Source organism: Phalacrocorax aristotelis, chromosome 4, assembly GCF_949628215.1.
Source record: "Phalacrocorax aristotelis chromosome 4, bGulAri2.1, whole genome shotgun sequence".
Lineage (NCBI taxonomy): Eukaryota > Metazoa > Chordata > Aves > Suliformes > Phalacrocoracidae > Phalacrocorax > Phalacrocorax aristotelis.
Genome location: NC_134279.1, coordinates 69,636,585 through 69,662,965, shown reverse-complemented (window position 1 = coordinate 69,662,965; position 26,381 = coordinate 69,636,585). Strand labels below are relative to the sequence as shown.

General features: G+C 39.8%; 2 protein-coding genes across 3 annotated transcripts; both read left to right on the top strand.

Annotated features, from left to right (window-relative positions):
* Positions 1-458: 458 nt before the first annotated feature.
* TMEM128 (transmembrane protein 128) lies at positions 459-8,096 on the top strand. Of its 2 annotated transcripts, none has more exons than XM_075091860.1 (5): positions 459-621; positions 1,817-1,958; positions 3,890-4,051; positions 5,246-5,354; positions 6,192-8,096. In XM_075091860.1, the coding sequence occupies exons 1-4, from the start codon at positions 501-503 to the stop codon at positions 5,343-5,345; spliced, it is 525 nt and encodes a 174-aa protein (XP_074947961.1). In that variant the 5' UTR covers positions 459-500; the 3' UTR covers positions 5,346-5,354; positions 6,192-8,096. The 2 variants fall into 2 exon arrangements, with proteins under 2 accessions (XP_074947961.1, XP_074947960.1); XM_075091859.1 differs by lacking the exon at positions 459-621 and adding an exon at positions 629-751.
* A 2,026-nt stretch (positions 8,097-10,122) lies between these two features.
* Positions 10,123-25,646, top strand: OTOP1 (otopetrin 1). Its single transcript, XM_075092461.1, has 6 exons — positions 10,123-10,480; positions 16,189-16,325; positions 19,281-19,339; positions 20,942-21,072; positions 23,411-24,348; positions 24,736-25,646. Exons 1-6 carry the CDS (start codon positions 10,195-10,197, stop codon positions 24,904-24,906), a joined length of 1,722 nt encoding a protein of 573 aa, XP_074948562.1. The 5' UTR covers positions 10,123-10,194; the 3' UTR covers positions 24,907-25,646.
* Positions 25,647-26,381: the final 735 nt, after the last annotated feature.

Sequence of the window (26,381 nt, the reverse complement as noted above, 5' to 3'; positions counted from 1 at the left end):
TGGTTTGCAAAATGTGATGAGCACAGCATTTATATGCACCCAGTTTTCCCCCAGTTTTCTTAGCTATTTTGACAAAACAGCCCTCACTCCAACACCTGGATTTACATCACGCCCCTTACTATTTTCAACGGGGATTAGTGCGATTTATGATACTATTGATTCGTAACATACTCCCGGGCCATTAGCAGGGCCACCGCTTGCTACAGCGGTGCCACGGCAGCGCCCGGCGCCCTGTGCCCCGCTCCCGCCCCGGCCCCGGCCGCGGGGACCTGCCGGACAGGCTCGCGTTGCGACCGGCGGGGGGCTTGGCAAGCTCGGGGGCCAGCTTCGGCGGCCCCGAGCTCTGAGCGGAGCCCCCTCGGCTGCCCCTCCGCCGGCCCGCTCCCTCCGCGCTCAGTCGCGGTGCCCCGGGCCCTCGCCCCTCGCCCCTCACGCCAACGGCCATAACGGCCGCCGCGCTTCCCGCCCCCGCCCTGGCGTCACTGCCGGAGCGGCCCAAGATGGAGGCGGGCATCAGTGGCGGGGAGCCGCTCCCGCGGTTCCGGAGGCCTTTGCGGCTCAGGGCAGAGCCCCGCGACCCGCCGCTACCTCAGCCACCTTCGGGAGGCGGCGGGACGGCTGGTGGGTGCTGCCGGGGGCGCGGAGGCCCCGCGGGGAGGGAGCCGAGCCGAGCAGGCTCTGCGCGGCGGGAATGGCGTGACAGAAATGCGCGGCGGGAGGGGGGGAAGTGGACGGAGTCTGCTCACGGCAGGTGCGAGGGGGCTCCGCGTTAAGCGGGCGGGTCTCCCTGCCGCTGGGATAGTGCCTGCTTTCAGGCAGCTCATCTACCCTCAGGTGTCTGGTCGTAACAGCCAGCTGGATATGGAGAGGGAGACGCGAGTTGGGTAAAACCGCGGATTTCTTCACGGGGATGAAGTGGTTAAATGCTCCAGACCGAAGGTGCAGAGATGAGGAAGAATGTAGGAAATAAAGCCGCCTTCAAACTCCAGTAGAGCTGTTAGTACGCGCAGCTGGTGGTAGTGCGTGTGGAGGAGCCAGCATAGGTTGCGCTGCTTGAGGCGTGCAGGCCACCAATAACTTCTAGTGATAAAGGTCAAAGTATGAAACATCAAAGGGACTTCTGACATCTTTTTTGACAGCGTGTATAAATACTGAGTTAGTTGTTTATCGACATGATGAAAAATATGCTTTCTAATCTTTTGCTCTGTTATCTTGCTTTCTCTAAAACAATATATGGTGATGAGAGAAAAACTAAAACATACTTTGCATAATGATGGTTTTAGTTTACCTGCTGAAGGTGTGCAGTGTGAATCAAGCTAGCTCCTGAAACGGAAACTGAAAACCTCTTGTGAAGTAACTGCAGTTGAGTACAAGAAAATTATTTACACCTGAAACTGGCTTGCAAATATTAAAATTAACAAAAAAGGATACAAATAAATCAGTAACTGGAAATACCAACCTGACTTCTATATGCTAGATTAATAAAAATGTTTTAATAACACCAGGAGGTGTTTAATTAGTTCACCCTTACAAAATCTAGTCAACTGTTCGTTTCCTAGAAGGGTACACAGACACAGTACGCGCTGATTGTTACTGCTTTATCATTTTATCAGAGGGTACCTTGCTTAGTCTGTTTTATTTCAGGAAATGTGCAGAGCTTTCTAGAATACTTCTGTAATACAAAGTGTATTATACTGAGTATAATAATTTCCAAAGATAAATGAATTAAAAGGATAAAGCATCATGTTTTACATAACTGTAATCATACTCCATTTAATGACTGGCTTCAGTGCTATAATTATGTTCTTATTTACAGAAGAGTCTGCAGCTGTAGAGAGGAAGAGGAAGCCTCTTACCAGACTGAACATTCATTCCGCATTCTGGATTTTGGCATCAATTGCTGTGACATACTACTTTGATTTTTTAAAAACTGTTAAAGAAACTATCGAAGCAGATAGGTAAGGAATCTTTTCTTACAAAGTAAGTTGTGTTTTCATCTTACAGTCATACTCAGTTTGTTACATCTGAACACAGTGTTTTAAATCTTGGATAAACAAGGTCTAAATAGGAATAGGGAGATCTGGGGCTGTGTAGCCTGGAGAAAGATCAGAAGCATCTTATCGGTGCATATCAAAACCTGAAGGGAGGGTGCATAGAAGGCAGAGCCAGGCTCTTTTCAGTGGTGCACTGTGACAGCACCAGAGGGAACGGGCACAAACTGAAACACAGGAGGTTCCCTCTAAACATCAGGAAACACTTTTTCACTGTGAGGGTGACTGAGCACTGGCACAGGTTGCTCATGGAGGTCATGGAGTCTCCAACCTTGGAGATACTCAAAAGCCATCTGGACACAGTCCCGGGCAACTGGCTCTAGGTGACCCTGCTTGAGCAGGGAGGTTGGACCAGGTGATCACCTAAGTGTTAGTATTAAACCAATTTTTAAGTAAATACAATGCTTAAAATTTTGCTGTAATTACTTTTTTTTTCTTTAGGCTCTACTGAGCCGTCTGTGTACATGCCAAAATTTGTTCTAATAGCAGCATGTTTTAATACTGTACCTTCAGGTTTACATTTAAGTACCAGAAATTGCTACCTGCTTTGTTGAAAGTTTTGGGGTTTTGACTTTGTTTTAATCAAAAAAAGCTTAAATTAATCTTTAAATGTCAAAATGAAGTTCATTTCTCTAGAAGTTCTCCAGACTTTGAGTAGATCAGTGAAAGATTAGTGAAATAATTTCTATGAAGTAATTTCTGTTTCTATTCTATTTTTTTCTATGAAATTATCTTCAATGGCATCAATGGGTATTAAATATTTTTAGGTAGCTTCACCTGGCAGTGCTTCTAAAACGCTGTCATTGTCATTACTGAATCAGTACATGGAAGCTGAACTTGCTCTGTGCTGCAGGGTTCTTTGGAGCTGCTCTTCCAGGCTGGTCTAGATACACCCTACATGCAGGTGGCTGTGGATACAAACTAGTGACTCCAGGATGTGATCAAAGGTGTGGGTGGCCCCATCTGCTCCCTGCAGGACCGTGTCTTCCTGCATTGCTTGTTTAGGTAGACTATGGCAACTGCTCTCTTAATGCAGATTTCTTAAGTGGTAGTAGTGAGGTACCAAAATAGCATATGATATTTGTTGTACCATACCAGAGGAAATGGTACCTGAGTAGGAAGTTCCTTATTACCCTTTGTAATTTAGTAATCAAACTATGGTACTAAGAATTCACTTTTTAAAAATTTTATTTGCTAAATAAACTTTCAGATAAGATTTTATTAAAGTGCACCTTCCTCTCAAGTTGTCTTTCCCATCGTACTCTTGAAGTATATCCTCAAAGAGGCACAAAATAATAATCACATACTCTGTGTTTTCTTGATTCTGAGTTTGAAATCCTGGGTTTATCTATGATTTTCTTCAGCTGCTATAAAGAGAAATCTTTGTGCTTCTTGTCTGTTAAATTTGAGAGTTCATAAACTTGAAACCTTATTAAAGCTTTCTGCAATGTTTCTGTTTTACAAAAATCAGTTGTCTAATTTATAGTGAGAAGCACAGTTGCAGTGGAGTCTATTTTATTTCATTACTGACAAAGTATTTTTGGTGTGGTAGTATAGCAGATCACTGACAAGGTGTGTTGCACTGCATTTCCAAAATATTTGAGGGAAAAATAAACGACAGGAATGTTGCATTGCAAAATTAAACTTAATTAGTTATGTACATTAGACAGCTTTAAAAGGGCAAAAAGTTTTGTAAAAGTAATTGAAGAAAAAAACTACAGGAACTCTAGGCCAATCTGTACAATTAACAGGTAGTGTCTGTTCTGTTTCTACACTAGAATGAAGATCACTGTGCAAACTGCAATGTGACTGTGCTTAACATGCTTTCCCCTCCGCAGTTGGTGGTTTGCTGCTGGCAGCTGCTTATTGGCTGTGTGTTTATCTGTTGCCTTTTACTGCATACTATATCTTGAGTGGTACTGTGGAATTGAGGACTATGATGCGCAGTATCCAGCACTGATACCTATCACGACAGCTACCTTTATTGCAGCAGCAGTTTGGTAAGTTCAAGCACTGTGTACAAACTTCTGCTAAACCTGTGCAAGTCTTATTGCGTTAGTGGGCTCATTTTATAAAAAGTAGAATTTCTCTAATTCTGCCAAGTGTATTGGTGACAATACCAGTTCTATGTAGCATAATTTCTTCCACTTTCAACATTCATCCACAAAGCAAGAGTTGCAACTGTCGAAACTGTATATTAAGTGTACTTGTAGATGTACTGGATCTTTTCTGTCTTGAAAATTTATGTGAAAACTGAAGTCCTTAGCTTTGATAGTGTAAATTGCTCACCTCTGACAACTGTTTGTGAGGTTTACAAATAAGGACAAAGGTGTATTCTCTAGCTGAGAAAAAATTACACCTCCTCAGTTTCTAATACAGTTTTTCATTATCAAACAATCTATAAGTAACAAACATACTGAAATTTATACTTCTATTGTTATATGAGCTTTAAGGGTTTATATCATCTCAGAGAATGGTATGTTTAGTAAGAGCTACTTTATTTATGAGATTACAGGTGCAGAACTGAGCAAAAGTGCATGTGAATGAAAAAATTATATACGTGTGTGCTGGTATATTTATTTGCTCTCTTCATGAAAGCTGGTTCTCTCTTTAAGTTTAGATGTTGTATCTGAGTAACATCAGCCAGTATTTGTTGCAGCGCTGGGAAAAAAAGGAAGACTGAAGAAGATAAAGGTTTTCCATAGTTTAGAATTAGTCAAATCTATAATCCTTGTAATTCAGTTGTAAAAAGTTGGTTTTTCCCCTTTCTCTTCAGTTAACTCAAATCTGCTTGGACAGAAGTACAAATTAAGGGTTTTCTCCGCTGCTACGTACGCCCATGGAAAAATCATGAGTAGTTAATTTTCACATGCTTTATATGCAGAGATTCTGAGAGTGAAAGGTATCTTTACCCTTGATTGGACTGAGTGGACTTGCTCAGTGTCAATCGGCAGCAGCTACTGAAGTTCTAGGATGAGTTGTCAGTAAATGAACAGTAAACTAAATTACCAATTTAGGAAGTAGGTGCTGGAGTAATTTTGGTTTGTTTTCTCTCAAATTGTGAAGAAACAAGTATTTTTACAGGTTGAATAATTTCAATTTCAGTAATTCTTTTGCCATATTTTCTTTGTGTGGCTGGTATTTCCATGATATGACAATTGAACTTACCAAAACCTTCCTGCTTTTATTCCCAGTTTCAACATTGCCTTGTGGCCTGTCTGGTCGTTTATGACACCTTTGTTGCTCTTCATTCAGTTTATGGGTGTTGTGATGCTTGTGTCACTCCTGGGATAAATCCTTCAGGTAAATAATTCAATTGTTTAAGCACGTAAAAATATTTATCTTGTTGCATGAACCGCTTTGTTAGACATTTAAAGATTGTTAGACCATTTAAGGATTCCTTCTCTATGTTTTGTGTACACTTTTAGTATATTGACATTTTGTGGCGTATAGAGTAGCTGGAGCACATGCAGCTATCCTAAGGGGAAGAATATCCTTTTTCTCTTCTCTAAGATTCCATTCTAGACAGTGAAAAGAAGTGATTAAGTGAGAATAGATGGCTTCAGGGAGCACAGGCCAAATACCTGCAGCTTTTACCCAGACTGGGAAAACTTCTGAGTGAATTTGCATGACCAGATAGTAAAGGGGAGCAGCTATTAACATCCATATGCAACTGTCTTCTCTATTTTTTAAATTCAAATCCTTTGTCTTATCTTTAAGTATGCTCTTTTCATTTTCTGTGATGAACAGTCCAGATCAACCTGCTATCTGGAAAACTGCCAGATATCAGAAGTTACAGTGTGTTAGAGCTGACCATATTAACAGACTAAAACAACCATTCTGCATTAATTTGTACTTAGAAAGTAAGAAGTACAAGTGAATTACAGATATCCTGAACTGCTAAGCCTTAAGAAAACATTCTGTTTTTTCGGTATGAACAGCCAAGTAAATTCTGTTATACAGAATTTATTAATTCTGTATTAGGCCAAGTAATTATTGGTCTAATAATTAGGGCCAAATTATTACTTGGTGCTGCAAAATCATTAACTTATCTATATGAAATTAGTGCAAGATACAGCTTGTGCAGTATATACAAATTTACAGCATTTTTGTTAAAGTTGAGTTTGTTTTTTCTTTCAGTTTCATGTGAAGGACTCAGGTAACTGTTATCCTGCCAAATGGATGTCACTTTTGTACTTTTGTTACATTCCAATACTCTTATTATTTCTAATACTGCTTGTTTGCTCTAACTGACACTGTAATTCTTAGGCTACCTGATTCATAAATCAAATGGACGTAAGCATAGGTCAGCCAGTGGCTCGGAAGAACCAACTGACTAGTGAAAAATTGAAAGATGGATAGGTTTTACCTCTGTTTGTAACATAAAGCATTTCATCACTGCTTTGTAAAGCTTTTATTCATATTTCAGTATTAAGCAGGTGGGTAATAAGTCAGATACATAGTCCTAAACCCTATTTTGGGGACTTCAGAGGTCACTGGAGTCCAGCTTCCTGCTCAAAGCACGTTGTTTGGTTTCAAAGTAATTGATACTTAATTCAACTGTTGTGGGTTTTTAATACTATATTATTTCCTTTTGAATTGACAGTTAAAATATTGTTATCTGGAATCTGTGTTTGTACTTGTGAACTTACTCATAGGTGAGTGACAGGGTGCCAGAGCAGTGGCACAGGCTGCCCAGGGAGGCTGTGGAGTCCCTTCCCTGGAGACATTCAAACCCCGCCTGGACGCGTTCCTGTGCCCCCTGCTCTGGGTGTCCCTGCTCAAGCAGGGGGGTTGGACAAGGTGATCTCCAGAGGTCCCTGCCAACCCCTACCATTCTGTGATTCTGTGACACAGGAGACGTGTGTTATCATGTAGGTAATATTTTATTACCTAATATCTTTACTTCAGTTCGGCTACTGTTTGAAAAAAGATATGGATTGGGATAAAGGCCTTGAAAGCTGGTTGACATTTACGTCACTGTTAATTTGGCAGTGCCATCAACAAAATAAATAGATTCTACTTGTGCTCGTCCACAGCCAAAGATGGATGATCAAGCTGTGAATAGCCAGCAGTATAATGAATAACATTAATACTACACAAGAAATTAAGAGCACAAAGTAAATTCTTTAGATGTATGCACTGTTTTTCAGTATTCAGGATGTTTATTGTCTGTAAATTAACTTGTCATTCTTAGCAGTGCCTGTTAATGAAGTTGCCATTTTTCTTCCTTGGCAATAAAGAGGCTGATACCAACTTAAATGCCATTAGCCATACACAGCTGGAAAAACAAAAGAACACTGTTCCCCTTGGCTGAGATACCTCAGTGTCTGGAAACCTGGGCACTATCTAGCTGCTAGACCATTTTATGTAGATCCTTGTGTTAAGAACTTTCTCACCCACACCTTTGAGAAGATAGGCGAATGTAGAAGCCTGGTATTGAAACTTGTTGAAATCTACTCTGTGACTGTTGCTGAAGTCTGGAGTGTGGGAGGAGACTTCTCTTCATTCTGACTTTCAAATTCACACCATTGCCGAATACACCATACGTGAAATGTTTAGTAATGAAAAGCATAGCCACTGTCTTAAGCTGCTACTGTTTTGTTAAGGAAAAAAGTAGCTGTCGGTATGCAATACAAAGGATCAGTCAGATGAAAAGAAAATACATTTAGCACTACTGTTAAGTAGCTTGTAGAGTAAGTTAACAGCTTGATTTGTTTAACTGTAACATTTAAGTTTTCCAAAACCAGTTGTACTTCATATCTTTAAAGGGCAAGTTGCTTATCTTCAGGTCTTCATCTTTTAACAAATTTTAAAAATTTTACGTCTGCATAGACAAGTGCATTTAGGTAACTTTGTTTATTATGATATTTAAATGCACCGTTGCTCAGGGATGGTAATTTTCACTGTATTTTTATTTGTCAACTGTATAAATGCTCTAGGTATTTTAAGTTGCCTTGTACTCTTCAATTAAAATTACTATTTGCTATATGGTTTTTCAGATTTAGTCTTCTGGACATCTTAATAAACTTTGTATAAAAGTGATTAATTGTTGTTCATTACTAAATTGTTTAACAGTCTTGGGGACTGTCAGCCCATTGTTTTGCCTAGAAAATAGTTGTTCATGTAGATTTTAAATACTGTACTTGGCTTGGTGTGCGTTTGTCTTCCATGACCTCTCAGCTGGGTTTACTGAAGGTGTAATACCGTTCTGTATGACTTCGGAGAGCTGTTTGCCCTCTGACTGCTTCGATGTCTTTTTCTGAAAACCCCAGGTAGATGTACTCACCATCCAGAAGTCCTGCCAAGTCTTTCAGTAAAGCTTGCCCAATGCAGTACTCATTCAGTTACATGCTCAAAAGGAAGTAGTGGCACATCTGGTGAAAATTTAAAACAATGTTTGCTGTAATTAGCAACCTGACAGGAAGCTACTGCCACTTCCAGTTCTGTGAACTCCTTGCTTTTGTTATTTTCCTAACCACCAAATAAAGAACTTAGGGCAAGAGATCAGAAAGAGGTGTCTTAATAGTTTCCTGAAAGCTCTTATCAGGTGGTCAAAATCCCTACCTCTACCAGAGCTTGAATGTATTAGCTGGCTACAGACCACCATAGGTATTTTCTGTATCCACTTACATCAATTTCACTCCAGGAGAACGTGTACCAGCACTGAAGAGCTTTTCTTCACAGGTGACAAGGGATGCTCTGGAATAATCTTGAAATAAAATAATCCAGACAGTGAAGATTATTTATCACAGTTACCCATAGAAGGCCTGTAAAATGAAAACATCTTCCTTAGTTATTTTTCAAAGGTTATGTTACACAAGATGAAAGTAGGACGTGGCATTTCCATAAACTTCAGATAAGGGATGGATGTAGCTCTGAGCTAGAGGTGGTTGAAGCCTTAACTGGTTGGCTGGTTATGCTTTTGACTTACGCTGCTGTTATGGGCCAGATGGAAACACAGTGCTAGCTTTCAGTTAACTGCATTTTTCAAAACAAAAATTTGTCGATGGCTTAAAATACCTGTTTCTTGAGGACAAGCCAAAATGAATAAAGGACATGGGCTACTACTTCATTACGCTTAGCTAAACGGGATTGTACAGAATTCACTCATTCCACCCTTCTGCCATTTTGTTTTCCTTCTCTGTCTTTAAGAGGAATGTGAACCTCAGAAATTGGCATATAAGTTCAGAAATGTCCTTTGGTACTTAAGAAAAAAACTCTTTTTACTCATTTCTGGCTTCAGAAGCAGAAAAGCTTGAAACCTCTGCAAGTTTTGCTAGTGGAATGGAGTAAAATAGATGTTGTCTTTCAATTTCTCCCATTTTGTTTCTTTAATGTAGCTGAATTAGCAGCTTAATTTCATGTGAGACACAGGTCACTTGCTGTGAAAAACAATGCTTTGGATATTTGATATGCTACCACCAGATACAGGGTAAAAATGTAAGACTTGCCTGGCCAGAAGAAGAACCAGTGTCTTGGTATTTGGCCTCCAAGCTATGGCTACGTACCTGAATACCTAGAATTAAGAGAATTTGCATTGTGCGCAAACAAAATACCATTTAAAATACGTTGTGTTTTACACTGGGCTAAATTCCTGTCGGCCCCTGTGACAACCAACTGGTGCTCCAGATCTTGAGGTCTGAACGCGCCGGTGTCTTACTGCCATAGGTCACAGTTACAGCTAAGCGGTTTAAATTTAAAAAGGTCAATACCTACAATGCCTATAAAAATTGGAAAGATGAATAAATGAGAAGTGACCTAACTCCTGCCGAAGCCTTTGCTACTTTGAGCGCAGTCATTGCTGCTCCAGCCCGTGATCACTACAATGCTCGGGGCCAGGACGGGACTTACTGAACGTACGGTAAATTTGCCACCGCCCGACTGGTCTGCAACACCCCCCACACAGCCCTAAGCTCGACGCTGGCTGTAGGCTGAGCCTAGGGCGAGGCCCCCCGGCAGCCCACCTTCCCCCCGGGCAGCCGGGGACTCCAGGGCCCCGCCCGGCGGCAGGGATGCGGGCGGGCACGGCGGGGGCCGGCGGCCCCGCTCCGCCCCCGGCCGCCCGCGGGGGACGGGCCAGCCGAGGCGTCGGGGCTCCCCGGGGCCGCCCGCTCGCAGCGCCCGGCCGCCGGCGTGGGAGATGGGCAAAGGCGCCGGTTCCCCCTCCGCCGGCGGCAGCTACCCGCAGAAAAACGCCGAGATCCTCAGCAGCCAGTACGGCATCAACCTCTTCCTGGCTGGGCTGCTGCTCACCTTCGCCTGGGCTGTGCACGCCGTGGGCATCAGCAAGAGCCACCTGCTCTCCTACCTCATCACGCTGATGCTCATCCAGCTGCTGTGGATGCTGTGGTACCTCTGCAGGAGCTGCATGCAGAGGAGGCTGATCCGGGACAAGGACACACACGCCGGGGCCCGCTGGCTGAAGTGTAAGTACAGGCCATGGTGCACAGGGTGGTACCACACACGGGACGTCCGTGATGTCGCCCTTCTCTGCTACCGCTTTGTTACCCTCTCCATCCCTACCAGGAGGCATCCTGGTATTCACGAACTTAATGCACATGCAGTGCATTCTAAAGTAAATATATGCATAAGCTGAACATACTAGGAAATTGTATGGGAAAGCTGTTTGCTAAATGTCCTCTCTTTCCAGCCTACCATTTACAGTGCTGAAAGCACCGGTGCTGTTTTTCCCTTACCAGGCTGGTTTGGTAGCACTTGAAAAATAAAATATAGCTAATGGAAGAGGCAATTATGTTGGTTTCATGCAACTCAGAGGAATTATCACCTTTTCCAGGCAATAGAATGCAACTTACTTCAGGTTAGTACCAGTCAGAAAGGTCCTCGAGTGCTCTCTATACTGATGTATGTCAGAGATTCCCATTTATGTGTGTGCAGTGATGCCTTAGAAACATCTGGACTTAGAAGAGGACACAATCCCTGGCCAGATCAGTTTGTAGATTAGTTCATAAAACATTTAAGCAAGGAAGCTAAAGCTAGCGTTAGCTTGTAGGAAAGGTACACAAGTTTGCAAGAGTAGCGGTGGGATGTGGTGGCCCTTATCTGCAGAGTCGGGGGCGTATGGGAGTACGGATATAAGGGTGTATTGAGAGAAGGTGATTGGGGAGCACATCACAGAGCCATAGTGACAGGAATGCTGTTTCTGGGTCCCAGGAAAAAGAAACGACCCACATCAGCACTGTGTAGAGTAATAGGCAAGCCCGGTTTTACTGACCTCTTTTCCAGTCTCAGCACTGCAAATGACAGGTTGGAAAGTAAGTGTGTGAAGTGGAGTGGTACAAGACAGCTTTTCCAAAAACTATTTCAGTCCTCCTGGCAACGGGACAACAGCTAATTATAACAGCAGCAGCTAATGAAATATCCAAATGCAAATCCCAAGAACATCTAAAACCTGATTAGGTTGTGTTGTGGAAGTCTTGTTTGTTCTCAGTCTCAGTGCTTGCCTGTCTTTTTCTTTGCAACTGTTAACAATTACGCTGCATGAATTGCTCAGGGAAAATGTTTTGTTTTTTAATGTCTAACATTTTACAGCCATGGTCTGCAGACTCTTTTCTGAAACGTATGGAGTTCATGTACCAACTGTTGAATTGTTCTCCTTAATTATTTTCCAAAACAAAACTATTTTCCAAAACAATATTCAGCTCTCAGGCCTTTTTCATTTATTAGCTTATATGGCTTACAACCTCCTGCAATTCATTAATGCGAGGCTTAATTTGATCCCATTTTGGACCAAGCTATGCTTTTGTTACTCAGAGGGTAGCTTTCCCCTCTTCAGTATGGAATAAATACTGCTTAACATGGGTAAGTACAGCAGGACCCCTGCCCTTTTTCTTTTGGCACAGGGTTCACAGCATTTCATTTGTCCTACAGGATATAAGGAGTCGCAGAAACTTAGAAATAAGATACTGGAATGAACTACTAGGTTACCTTATCCATTTCTTTTACCAGCACAAGATGGCTCTTTGTACTAGCTTCTCAAGTGGTGCAGCTTCCACCGCTTCTCTTGGATGTCTAGGCTGCAATTCAACAAATTCACCCTTAGGGAAAGACCTACACTTTCCTATTCTCAAGCGTTTCTTGTAGTTAACAACAAACCTGTACAAGTCCTTTATCTTCTGTTGGTAAAAGCAAACTTATTTGAGCTAAGGAAAAACTCAGGTGGCAATTCCTCTGCCAAGATCCCCCTTGCCCTCCTTTGCCTCAGTGGTTTTATCATAGAAATCTTTTATCTGAAAGACTAGAAGTCCAGAAAGGAGGACAAGGCGGGGACAAATTTTCATCAAGTCTTTCCACAGAAAGCACTCTGCAATTTTTGACTAGCTCTATCAGCTGCTTTTGAAGAGTATCTCCTTGCTCTCATCATTGGAGAAAATGTCCATGTATTAACCAGTATAAACTGAATATATTTTCATTATTTCCTTCAGACTGTGAATATCATTTTAGTTAAAGCGGTGGTGGCCGGCTACTTAGAGCACTTTGCTATGACAAACCTTGAAAAAGAATGACTTAACAAAAAGCTCCTATAACTGAGTCCTTGCACACAGTTAACAGAACTGGAAGGACAAATAGTTTACAAGAACTGCTCACAGAAAGGTTTCCTTGAGCATTTTTGCAACTGTGTGAACCCTAGAGCACAGTTGTCTTCCCACTTGTGTGCTAGTCAGTTATCTTGACGCAAGTAATCACAAGGAAGTTTAGGAAGTCCTTTCCTTGACAATGTTACTCCACTGAGTACACTCTTCTTTGAGGGAACGGTCTCTGACCATTACTTGGAAGTTCAGCCAGGTGAGACAGAGAGTTCAAAAGAAAATCAATGGGCTTCACAAATGGCTTTATTTTATCACGTTCTCCAGCAGCACAGCTTCTGTTTACAGTGTAGACAGCTAGTCAACTTACAAAGCTCTTGGCAGGCTTCCACTGGTGTATTCCTCCTGCTTGCATTAACTTGTCTATTATTTAAAACCAGATAATATTTTAAGTTTAGGGTGGCATTTTCACAACTGTGTCATTATGGCTTTCTTCTTCTTGATGTTTAATAGAAAGAATTAAGCCAGCACTTAGCAATACTGAAAATCCTCTTATTGATTTCCTAAGATGCAGGTTTCAATGCCCATTTGAAATAAAGCCCGATTTTTTTCAATGCACAATAACAATCATTTAATATTTCTTTAACTTTCAAATAGAAATAGCAAAATAGTAGAATGATCTTCATCATTTAGAATTACTGATATATATCTAGTATTTAGTATTAGTATATAATACTGAGGTTTCCATCAGGAAAAGTTAACATGGAAACCATTAGCATACCGTATGTATGGGCATTATAGTTGTGCTTTGATTTTTGCCTAAGCAAATTAATACAATAATTCTCTTCTGAAGCCCCTTAAAAACATGTGTTGGACATTTTCTTTGCATATGCTTACAGTGTGGTCACCTGAGTGGTTGCCAGAAACAGATTATAATTTGAATAAGTTAAATAATTGAACATTAAAATAAATGAGCCATATAAAGTAATCAAATCCCTGGAAGACAATGGCAAAACTATTGATTTTAATGGGAACAGATTGAAGCCCACCAAATCTCTGATGAAGGTAAAGCAAACATGAAGAGAGATACTAAGGCATAAACTAAAATGCTCAAATGTAAAAGAAACTTTGTGGGGTTTTTTTTGTTGTTGGTTGGGGATTTTTGTGTGCGTGTGTGTCATGTGTCTGTCCGCCCCCGCCCCCGTCCCCCCCGATGGTCTGCTGGACGTTGATGTAAAACTATACAACTGAAAGAGTAATTTTGTGAAATACAAGCAAGACGGAGTGGAACGACAGTACAGGCCATCCCTGTAAAGACAAGATGCAGATATGGTGCAGGAGGCAGATCAATAATCTAAGATGCGTTTGCCTTCCTTTCCCTTCCCTCTTCCCATTTCTTCTAGTTAACAAGTCCCTTGTGATCCTGTGCTGTTGAGCCACTCTCATGAGTGATGGAAGCAAGGATGCCAAACTTTTACATTATAAAATACATTTCCACACATTTTGCTCTGACATTGCTGTTTCACTAAAGCAGTTCCTCAGGGCTTGATCCTGCACCATGAATTAATTGGAAAATTACCTTACTAGTGTCATGAATGGGGAATTAAATACCTTTCTAAAATACTCCATAAAGTCAACACAGGCATAACAATTCACTGTAGAGTAATTGGGAAGATTGTTATAATCTTTTTGCTTCAGAAGATAGTATTTTCCTTCTTATTGAAACACTTAGAATACACAGCAAGTCATCTTTGACATCTTCCAGACAAAGTGAAACAGGCTGAGTTTACTGCATACCTTCTAAATAAAACATGAATCACAGAATCAATCATAGAATAATTTAGGTAGGAAGGGACTTCTGGAGGTCATCTAGTCCAGCACCTTGCTCAGAGCAGGTCCAGTTACCTCAGGTGAAGTTATTTGAGAAGAATTAACAATTCTAATTTATTTTAGAATAATTTAAATTCTTTAAATACGGAAGGAAACATATCACTTGATCTAAAGAGTAGCCTAGAATTTTGCATTTGTGATGCCATTTACTTTTATGCATAATAAAAATGGCTCATCTATTTAAATGTGGGCTCCAGTCCTCTCACATGTGTTAGAAATAATACAAATTAGCTGACATAACAAGCATAAATTAAAAAATGTATGGGAATATACACATGCATGAAGTACAGAGTAGAGGTTTTAGATTTTGAAATATGAGGGCAAAAGTTGGGGGGAGGCAAACTGCCGCTTGGTAGAAATTACACTCCAACAATAATTTGACATTGATTTTATTATAGAGAGATTGTAAAACAGAAACATAAAATCCTGCTGGAATTCATACTCTTGTGGTTAAAAAAATTTCTGAAATCTATTTTTGTTTAATTGTAAAAGATCAATGAAATAATAAACAAAAATACATTGCATTTTTATTATTTCTACTTACTTTTATCAATGCAACTTTAATAATAAATGTATTAAATAAATTATTAAATCAGTGTTATATTTTATTAACACAAGTCAAGTGGAACATGCGGTGCTTATAAGGAAATTATGTTGTGGGTCCTTATAAAAGATAAACATTCGTCAAAGTCAGCACTGGTGATGTTATTTTCTCTGTGAGGAATTACAAAGAAAGATTAAGATACTGATGCTGATCTGTATCTTAAGGTCCAGTTAATGTCCATGCATAGATTTTTATCTGGTCTTAATTCAAATGAACCCAAACTAAATCCAGTGGAAACTTGCTAGAATAAAAGCCTAGAGAGAAAAAAAAACCCAAGCAAATGAATACTTCAGAGTTTGGTTCAGTAATTTTATTGCCAGTTGCACTTAGTCATAGAGGTACAAACCCAGAAATTAATAATATACATTGTGTTACCATACACCTTTCCAGAATAAGTTTGTAACAAACATTTACATTCCTGAAAGAAAAAAAAATTAAACAAGCCGAAATATGTATTTTGAAAGTTCTTTAGGATATGAAATCCATACATAGAAAAACTTATTAGGGTTTTTTTTTTGTTCCTTTCTAGGAGAACAAACCGTACCGCTCAGTGTAGTTTTTGTCTCTGAGCTAACGCGTAACCTCCCGAACCACGGGGGAGGCATGCCAAGTGATTGTGTTACCTCCCACGGCCGAGCCCCTCGGCCAGGAGACTGTAACGTGATTGTTCACCTCCCTGGAATTGTATAGTTCGCTGTGTGGCTGTATAGAGCGCTAATTCATGCACTGCATGGCCGCTTCAGTGGTACCGTTACTTGAGAGGCTGACCCTGTAGGGAGCTGGGAGCCATCTGCAAGGTGCTGAGCGTCTCCAGGTCCCGGCCGCTGCTGGACTGGCTCCTCTGCACTGACCGTGCAAGGCGTGCACGGGGATGTGCTTTCGTAAGATATTGGGCAGAGGCTTTCACAAATGCGAGGGGCTGATTACATGGAGTCAATTACCTTCATGAACTTCGATCTACTTTTATTTCCCTAAACAAGAACATGGATGTTGATCGGCTTTTATTTCCCCAAACAGATTTTAGCATATTGGTACAGATTGTCTCTAGACAGTATACCTGTACATTGACTTTTTCTAATATCTTTTTCATCTGTAGGTGGGATTACATTATTTGCAGTGATTACTTTAATTCTGGACTCATTTAAAATTGGATATTATATTGATTTTTCAAACTGTTTACCACCAACTGAAGGCATTTTTCCTGTTACACATGCCGTGCACACCATCTTACAGGTAAAGGTCACTGGTTGCAGTTTTATCTTATGTCTGTCTTTCCTACCAAAAGTATCTTTTATCTTCTCATCATCAGTGAATTTTACACTAATTTAATTTCTAAGCATATTGCTGGATACTTTTGAGGGCTAAATTCTTGTGCATGTATATCCTTTCAATGTGTAAATTCAGGCTTTGCAACCTGAAATTGCTCAGCCATAAAACTCACATGGGCTCAGAAAAGAAATAACGAAGAAATGCTCTCCTATAGTTGAAGTTACATGTTTTTTTCAGTTCAAGTTACGTATGTAACTTTCAGAATTTCCAGGCTGAAATGAGCAACCTGACTAAAGACAATTACTTATTTCTGTAGGTAGGACTTGCCACAGAAGTTCAGTTCAATCTGTCTATCCTGATGCCCCATTGTGGTTAGGGGTGGAGGCCTGATACTTCAAAGGGACAAACCCCTCCCCATGTATTTAGCTTGTTATAAAATACTTGCACACCTTTCCTATGCCAAATGAACATGGGTTTTCCTTCTAGAAGCATTTGGCTGTGCTTATCAGTGGCTGCACAGTAGCACACACAGTCAGTGACTCCGGTAAAATATTCCAGCTGCTTGTTTATTTCAAGGCTTTGGGTCTGTATTATATGGTGATATTCCATAGGTGATTGTTTATCACGTGAATTCCTGTGAGCCTCTGTCAGCAGATTTGTAGGAAAGGAGGAAAGAAAAAGCCACTCGACTAAGATACTCAGTTATAGCCAGGTCATTTAATGCATTTTCCAAGATGATGAAGTCATTCAGAAAGAAAGATTTTTCCTAGCAATTGTGGTTGGATGTAAATGAGCATTTGAAGAACCTACATTTTCCTGCTTTCTGTAACAAAAAAAGCAGCAAAATTTAAGTAGTAACTCTGACCTCTTCTATCTTTTTCTCTGAGGGTGAAATTCTGATTTGGTTGAAATAGTCTTAATTTCACATTCTTGTAATATCCACTCTCCGTGCCTTGCAACTTCTCTGCTCTGCCTCTGAACAACAAACCAAAGAAATTAAGCCTTTTTTCACTGCCGAGCTGCATGCAGCGTTCTTCATTGCATCCAGTGACCCTGAGCTGACAAGGTTTCCAGCTACCGTGAACTGGAGTGTGGAAGAAAGGGTGTATAACAATGGTGAACAAAGGGAATAAGATTTCTAATTTAAATTTTACATCACCCGATGTTGCTGAATTTATCATCTACTTAGCTTAAAGTAATGAAATCTTGAATGTTAGCCTGAGCAATCAAAGAAAAAATAAAAAAGTAATTTGCCAGACACCTCTTACCTAAGACAAATCTCAGATCTTTGAATCACAGGATTTTACAGCAGAGAGCATCCCTAATTATGTGTCATCTAAAAATCAAAGGATTTATTTTCTACAGAATATGTGTCAGATTCTGTTGTATTTTACTCTAATGAGGCGTCCTCACATGTGCCATTAAATTAATAAATATATATGTGCTGCACCTGTGCAAACAGTGAACTCACACGCACCTGCCCTTCCAAGACAAGCTGTGCATTGTGCTCTTTTGCAGGCAGAAGTCCCTCTGAGGCAATGAGTACTGTGAGCAAAAATTGGATTTTATGCTATTTCTTTACCTTACTGACTTTTCTGTTCCTATTTCCCCCCACTTTCTTGACTCTAACGTCTGAACAGATCTTCAAAACTTATGGTTTTTAAGTTTTGAAGAATGCTTTCACATCTGCTGTTAGGTTTTACTGCATCTATCCAGAATGGGAAATTGAACATGGCATTAGATGAGACTAAGGTGCTAATTTCAATTTGTCTGAGTTCACTTGAAACCTCTATGATACTTTTTAGTCTCTACACCTGGGGTTTCACAGTGGTCACACCTCCTTTTGACAAACGCTTCATTAGAGGAATGAATGAGCCCGTCATTGCTGGGTGGTGCAAGCAGCCCATGGAGAATTGCATTTTCCTAGCTTTTTCAAAAAACAGATACTGAATGTCTTGGACAATGCCAGCTGTGGCGTAGGGTGCCTACAGTAATAGGCACAATGCTAAAATGGGCTTCCAGTTACTCTAATTGCTGAAGAAGAACCCAAAGTTCTTTGCACTTTTCAGACCATTTCTGGAACATCAGAACAGGCAGGTTTCTAAGAGAAACCTTTTGGACCGTTTCTCTCCTGATAGTTCATCTACTGTCAAGTTCAGTATCCTAGGAGCGCTTCTGAGTAAGCAGGACTCCCAGTTTCACCCTAACGTCCCTGAGGAATATTGGTATTGTTCTCCTTGCGCTTACCAGCATTTAGAACCAGTTTTGTTCCATTTGGTACCAGTTCCATTATCCCCCCACAAACAGATATTCCCACTTTTAATATTTATTTACCCTTTAACTGCTAACTCAATACTGTTCTCTCTCTCTCTTTTATTCTCCAGCTTGACCTTTCTGCACCATACTTGAGTTCAAATGGATGTGTTCCTGACGTGGTTGTCTCTTGCACTGATAATACAACCTTTTCTCTTGCTTCCTGGATGTCCATTGTTTTTTTTATTAATAAATTCTGGCATCCTTTCACTTATCTCTCTCCTTCCCTAGAATTTCATATATTTAATAAATTATTCAAACTTAGCATCATCACTCCCTGCAGCAATCATAGAGCTGACCACAGCTGGTAGCTTTATTTCCTTTGAAATAAAAGCCTCTCCAGATATAGCCACAGATATTTTGGTGAGTCACACTGAGACTTTCTGCTGTTGAGCCACCGACCTTGCGTACAAGAAATCTTAGGTTCATCATGCCAGAGAAGTTCTGGGTGAACATCAGAGGAAATTATAAGTTATTTCACATGCGTGGAGATGGAGCTACCTCAGTTTAAATCATCAGAGTTCCCATCTACAGATGCACTTTCCTTTTTGAGCATCACACATGCTCGTTAGTGTAATGACATTTTGCTGTATTCCTTTCATTTAGGTGTACTTTCTTTGGTGTCATGCAAAGGACGTTATCCAGTCTTTCAAAACACTTGAAAGGTAAAGTGGATCTGATCCTCATCTGGAATGCTAATAGGTGTAGGTCTGCACAGTGCTTTAACACCTACTGTATGAGGGACATGGAAAACATTTACAGAGTTTGATTCTCCTCTTAATTGTGTTAATATAAAAAAAAGTAATTCCATTTACCCAAGTGAGAAGATAATCATTAGTCTGAGTTATTTTTATCTTATTTAAACTGTGCCTGTATTTTATAACATACAACAGTCACAGAATAAGCATGTTTTTATCATGAGAGAGGGAAATGGGCAATGTATGATACTTCAGTGTCACTTGTGTTTATTGAAGGAAGGAGGCGCCACGTATGTGTCTTAGGCCTATGGTCTATATTATGTTTTCTTTATTTAGATACTGGAAGGGAATCTGCATTAGCAACCTGCAGTCAGTGCAATATATATGAGGTATTTTATATTGACTTTTATGGAAAGCACCTTTTGGAACTAGATGCAGATATGCAAATTCACTGCCTCCCCAGTGGTATCCCATATACCCAAATTGGTGAGGGTTGTGCACATTTCTGACACCAGAACTTGGTTCTTGCAGTGTAAGTGCTGTGTCCTCTGAACAGCTGCATACATACATTTCTTATAGAACTGAGGACTCGTCTTTGAGGCAGCAGAGCCAGTTCTGATGTATTTTTGGTTTTGTGAGAAGGTGGATTAATGTAGATTACCTGTACAGAGAACATAAATAAACAAACGTGGTAACTTTTAAAATACTCATCTCAAATTATCAATGAGCTGACCCATTTCTGTAGGAAGTAAAAGAAATTTACTCAGAAACGTCATTTGTGGAGAAGGTTCTCCTTTTGTTTTGCTCTCTCGGGTAAGTGTTCAAGCCCCATGCCAGTGATGAGAGAGACTGCAGAAGGCTTGCGATGTCAGCTGGTGAAATCAGCCCTGTTCATCAGTAGAATTTTAAAAATCCCTAACTGCAAGTCTATCAGTGAGAACAGTGCAGTAATAAAGAACTGTTTCTTGGTGAAGGAACATTACCAGCCTCAGGTACAGAAGAACGCCTGGCTTGTCAGAAACCAGGAGTCTCAAAAACACTTGGAGACCCACCCGCGCTGTACCAGTAGCCTGAATGGGATAAAGCCCTCTGTTGGCTTCAGCTCTCTCCAGGAGACAAAAATGCGTGGACTAGAAGTTAGAGAAGGTGGTGGTATCAATAAAGAAAGACCAGTCACAGTGAGTCTGAAGGAGTGCTGCAGAAGGCTGTGAAATACGGTTTGCAAAACAATTAACCCTGTTAAGACTGTTCAGTCACTGTCATGAACATGATGCTTGTCCAGCCCAAAGAATAACAACCATCACAAAAGAGAGCATAACAAATAATAAAAGCATGGTATTAATGGTTTAATACAGTAAGCCATTGTGTTTCTGTAGAATTTTGGAAGTCTAACATCCATTGTGCTCTGCTGAGGGACATCTTTAAAGAGATCGGTTATGATTTTATTTTCCCTGCACTGACAACTAAATAGTGCCACGTAGCATGTTTACAGAAAGTTAATGCATTTTATTTAACATATATGGAGGTGTACACTGTGTAGATTCCTTCAATAATTACTTTATTTTGTAGGTTTGGGGTTATCCATTCCGTGTTCACAAATTTACTCCTGTGGACAAATGGAGTGCTAACCGAGTCAAAACATCAACTGAATGAACATAAGGAAAGACTAATCACACTTGGTTTTGGGAACATCACAATAGGTAAGTGAAAGGGTTGATACATTTTGGAATTCCTGCTCTAACAAGCTTTCATACAAAATACTGGGTCACTGTACGATGGAGCTGGGTCACCCATGACTATGTCACCATAGTCATTCCCAGGCAAATGGTAGTGACCTGATATGTGATCAGTTCAGATCACAACTAAAGTGTTATATGATCATTATCATGTAGGTGATTCAGGCCGTAGTTTTCTGTTTTACTCATCTCCCCTTTAGATGAGGACCAGAAGAAAAACAATTACTGGAAGTTCCAAACAAATAAACAGATTTTAAAAAAAATTTTATTTGAGGAGTAACATCACTGAGGAGCCCCTTTATTAGTAAATCATAGAAGTAAATTGAACATAGCAGTGCTAAAAACAGTTTACTATTATGTAAGTTATTCATAGCAAAACAAGTGTGGATAATCCTGCAGATCCTTCCCAGGAGAGTGGTTACACGTGGCATGTGACCCTGTGGTCAGTGGAATGGCTCAGAGCGATAGGGTTATCCATTAGTGCTGCTTTACAAGACAAATATTTTGCTCTGGGTGGTTCTTATTTTATAACAAACCATTTTCTCCATTGGTAAGATTGTGCAAGTTATAGTCAACAAACATTGAGTATAACTGCTAGGGATGCCTTCTGCTTTCAAACACCACTGAAGCAGAGGGAAATTAGGAGTGCTTAACTTTAAAGAGAAAATAGAATTTCTCAGCAGCTGTAAGTAATTTTCTTCCCATGAAAAGTTATCAGTACAGCTGATAAATTTTGACTGTGTTCACAGGGGAAAAGACAGACAGCTTTTGAAGAGCAAAATGTATGTTTTCCCACCCAGTGAATTCAGTAGTGCATATATCCTAAAAACTCCTGATTTTGCATCTACAAAGCCAACACCTGAATTAATTTCTTTTTTGCCTATTTATAGTCTGTATAATTGAAAAATTGTAGGCATTTTTAATAATTCTTGCCAAAGTTCACATGTAAGTGAAAACTTAATTTTAAAATCTGTAAAATAGTATTTTCAATATAACCATGTCTAAAATTATGCCCATAATTTTAAATCTATTTGCAAGTGTTACCCTTTAGATGCATCTATGGAAACTGGCTACTTTCCCTTAATAATCAGGTGGCTGAATTGATAGTTCAGAGATTTCATAATCATGGAGCATTAGCAGAGAGCAGGCAAATCACAAGTTAGTGGCTCTTCTTGATATTTCTGCTTGTTAAACGGAAGCAGTTTCCATATATTATTTGCTATTATTCTGCTGCCAGAATTGTTACACAATTATGAATAGTCAGAAGTGGCATCTGAAACGAGGAGTGAAATGATCAGCCAGACAAGTTTGGCATTAACATACAATCCACTGCAAAAGCCATTTATTTTCATCTCTTAACAGTGTGTGATTGAGACAAAACAGTACCAACTTTCTCCTCTCCTCTTCTCTTCTAAAATTACAGGAAAAAAAAGAAAAACTTCCAGGTACAAATCTTAAGATCAGTGCCTAAAAATGTGCCCTTCAGCATGTATGTTTATATATTTATAAATAAACACATTGTGAAAATAAGTATCTTTTTTTTTTTTTCTGCCACTGTGGAAATTTCTGATTTCTGAAATTATTTGCTTAGGTTATAAATACACATTAAATACATTTATTTTACAAATGCAAGCAATTGTTCATTGAGGTGTCTTAGGGGTTTACAAGGCAGGTAACTGCACTGCAGAGAGATGATGATTTCATAGGTTCCTCTCAAAAGGGGAAGACTGATTTTTAATTTTTTTTTAACCTTAAAACTATACTTGGGCATTGAGTGAAAGTATCTGTGCTTTACTTCACCGCTTTCTTATTCATAAAAAACTTTTTAATAAAGTGGTTTCGGTATCAGAAACCACACTAAAAATGGGAGTAGAACTGAGCCCTTTCCTTGTTAAGCTTGTTCTTGATCTGATCCACAGATCCCTGGGCTTATATAAAAGCCTTCTAAGCTGAAGGGCTGATGACTCAAAGCCCTTGAGATCTGGAATTTCATGGTATAAAACCTGTTTTTACCAAGACCCTGCTGAAGTTTGGTGCTCTTTGGTGCAGCATTCGTTCGTATTGTGATTGTTGCTCAGCGGCTGAGCAGTGAAGTCAGAGATAATACTCCAGTGGGTGTGCGAAAGCTTTGTTAGGTTAATGACTTCAATGATGAGACCCTTTCTTAGGTGGCTAACTGGGTGGCATGATGTGTTGTTTGACTGAAATCTTACCTTTTATGTTTTATTATTTATGTTTTATTTATTCACTTTAAATGAGAAATCCTTATAATGCACATAACTAATCTCTCCTTCTCCTTTAGTTTTAGATGATCATGCACCTCAATGCAATTGCACAACAACAACTCTCTGTTCAATATTTTCTCAAGGAATATATTATCTATACCCCTTTAATATAGAGTACCACATCCTAGCATCGACGATGCTCTATGTCCTGTGGAAGAACATTGGCCGCAAAGTCGAGCACCACCAGCAACACAAAACTCCATTCAAATTCCATGGCATAACTGTTGGAATGATTTTTGGACTAATTGTGTTAACTAGCACAATAGCCATAGTTGTTGTGTATTTAATTCAGATTGGACGTTCGAAAATCAAAAGCGAGTTAGCACTTACTATGTTTTACTTGCATGCCATCTTTGTGTTGGCTCTCATGTGTACAGCTGGAATTGTTGCCCTTCTCATCTACAGACTGGAAGATAGATCATTGGATAATTCAAAAAATCCGGCTCGAAAACTCGATGCAGAACTGCTGGTGGGGACAGCTGCAGGGTCCTGGCTCCTCTCCTGGGGCTCGATCCTCGCCATTATCTGTGCCCAGGCTCATCCAAAATACACATGGTATAACCTGCCCTACTCTGTCCTGGTTATTATTGAGAAATATATTCAGAACCTCTTTATCATTGAATCTATACATCGCGAGCAGGAAAAGGTGAACGATGATATTAAAACTCTTCGAATAGTGACTATATCGCGGGGGAGCACTTTATCACTTACCCCCTCATACAAAGAGATCTACAATGGCAGAGCTGCTCATGAGATCGGAGAGGTGCCCTGCCTGTTCGAGGGCAGTATCTGTGGGAGAGAAAACGGTGGTGCCAAAGAAGAAAGGGGTCAGGAAAACAGTTCGGTCATGCATTCAGCCTCAGATTTCTCATTTTACAGTAGAAACTCAGTCACTAACAACAAGAGGAGAGTTCTGAAGAACATAGCTGCATTTTTATTCCTATGCAATCTTTCGGTAAGATATTTTGAACATAGTTCACAAGTTAATACCCAAAAGCTTCCCAACCTTTCAAGCCTGATAAGTATATTAAAATTACATGGTTCTATAGTTTGTAGCAAGTAAATTTTACTTCTTCTGGAAGAATAAATGAATGTGCCTTTGGGGAACAAAGTTTATTTAAACATGGAATCTGGGAGCCTAGGCTTGTTTTAGACACAGCACAAAAACTGTAGCAGCAGCAGAAGCTGAAATACTCTTCCACCTGTGTGCCCCAGTAGCAATAGGGAGGGTTTTCCTAGGGATTTCTGAAACCAAATTGCAGTACTGTTGGGTCACAGTCATTAAGGGCTAGTCCCTCATATTGCTGCTGATTAATATTGGCCTTGCGTTCTTTCCTTGCAGCTTTGGATACCACCGGCATTTGGGTGCCGCCCAGAATATGACAATGGACTAGAAGAAATAGTGTTTGGCTTTGAACCCTGGATAATTGTTGTGAACCTTGCGATGCCTTTTTCTATTTTCTATCGGATGCATTCAGCTGCCTCACTCTTTGAGGTCAATTGTAAAACATAGATCATATATGGTCCCTCAGTGAACAACTGATTGCATAATTAATTAAACAGTTGAATGAGTGGATGTATGAATGAGTGAACATAGCAACAGCTGCTCAATAAACAGAAGATTCAATAATTTTTTTTAAAAAAGGAGGGACCATAGCTAACAGCATGTCATTTTAAGAAATATTTCTTTCACGTATTTTAATATATATGTGGTGTTATTGTATAGGTACACTGTTCAAAATCATATTCCTGTTAATATGATTAACACTACATAGTACAGTTAATTCGATCTAATTAACCTTTGTTTTAGTCATCTGGGGTTTGTCCTCTATATAATTTGTATTGCTTTGTTTTCATTCATTATGCCTTGTGAAAGGGGTTTAAAAAAATCTGTAAGATTTAGGAGAGAAAATCCCAGGAACAGCTAAACTGAGTGATGCTCCTGAATCACAGAGATGCTATGAAAACTCCAGCTCTTAATTCCTAGCTATGTTTTTATAGTAAAACCTGAAAACATTTGCTATTTAGCTGGGATGTGGGACTTACTTTAAACTTCCTGAATACTGATAAAAAACCAATATATAATTATTATTTTCTTAACTATGTAGCAAGAAATCCAGGTAAATAACATGTACAGTTAGATATCATGCTGTATATAATTTCTTCTGATAAAATACATTCCTATTAATGCATCCTCTTTGACTTATATTTACTGTATGGCATAACTGAGAAATAAAGTTAATCCTTCTACTTAATTCTTTATTCACACATCCTTTAAATGTTTTAAGAGAGAAAACTAGTCTTAAAGCTTATGTTTAGGTATATATGTTCCGTTGCCAGAATGGTATATATTCTCTATACAATTTTTTATGAGCTGCTAATTTATTTGTAGGTAGGTCTCCTGGTTGGAAGATAATCATATGTCTTCATACAGGGATGCTGTAGAGCGTAGCTGATGCCGCTAGAAATCTGGAGGGCCCTTGGCTGAGGTTTTTACAAGTGTGGTTTACAAGCTGTTAGAACAAAATCTCAAATTCCTAGGGTATTTAGTTGCTTGAATTCTCACAGAAAGCAGTGAAAAGTTGGGTGCCTGAATATTCTTAGAATCTGGACCTGTAAGATCGAAAGGCCAGAGCAATGACCAGAGTACTAAAAAGGTGCAATGGATCAATTAGTGGGTAATGCTTGCTAACTCACTAATGATCTAGTCCTAGATCTGGTGGGCCAAGGGCTGCAAAATTTCTGCCCCTAGTTCCTCAAAGGCCAGTTATACTTTTAACCACAGTTGCCACTGCCACCTGCCTGGAAGCAGTCATATTTCTGCATGGGAGAGGTCTGCTGCTGAGACAAAAGGATTTCAGCAGTCTTGTCTGCTCCCACGCATCAGAACAAAAAGTTTGGCTTTATACCACTAGATGGCAAACACAGACCACTCGATAAATTACCTGAGTCCTAGGAGTCACTTCACATTAACCTTCAGTTCTAGTT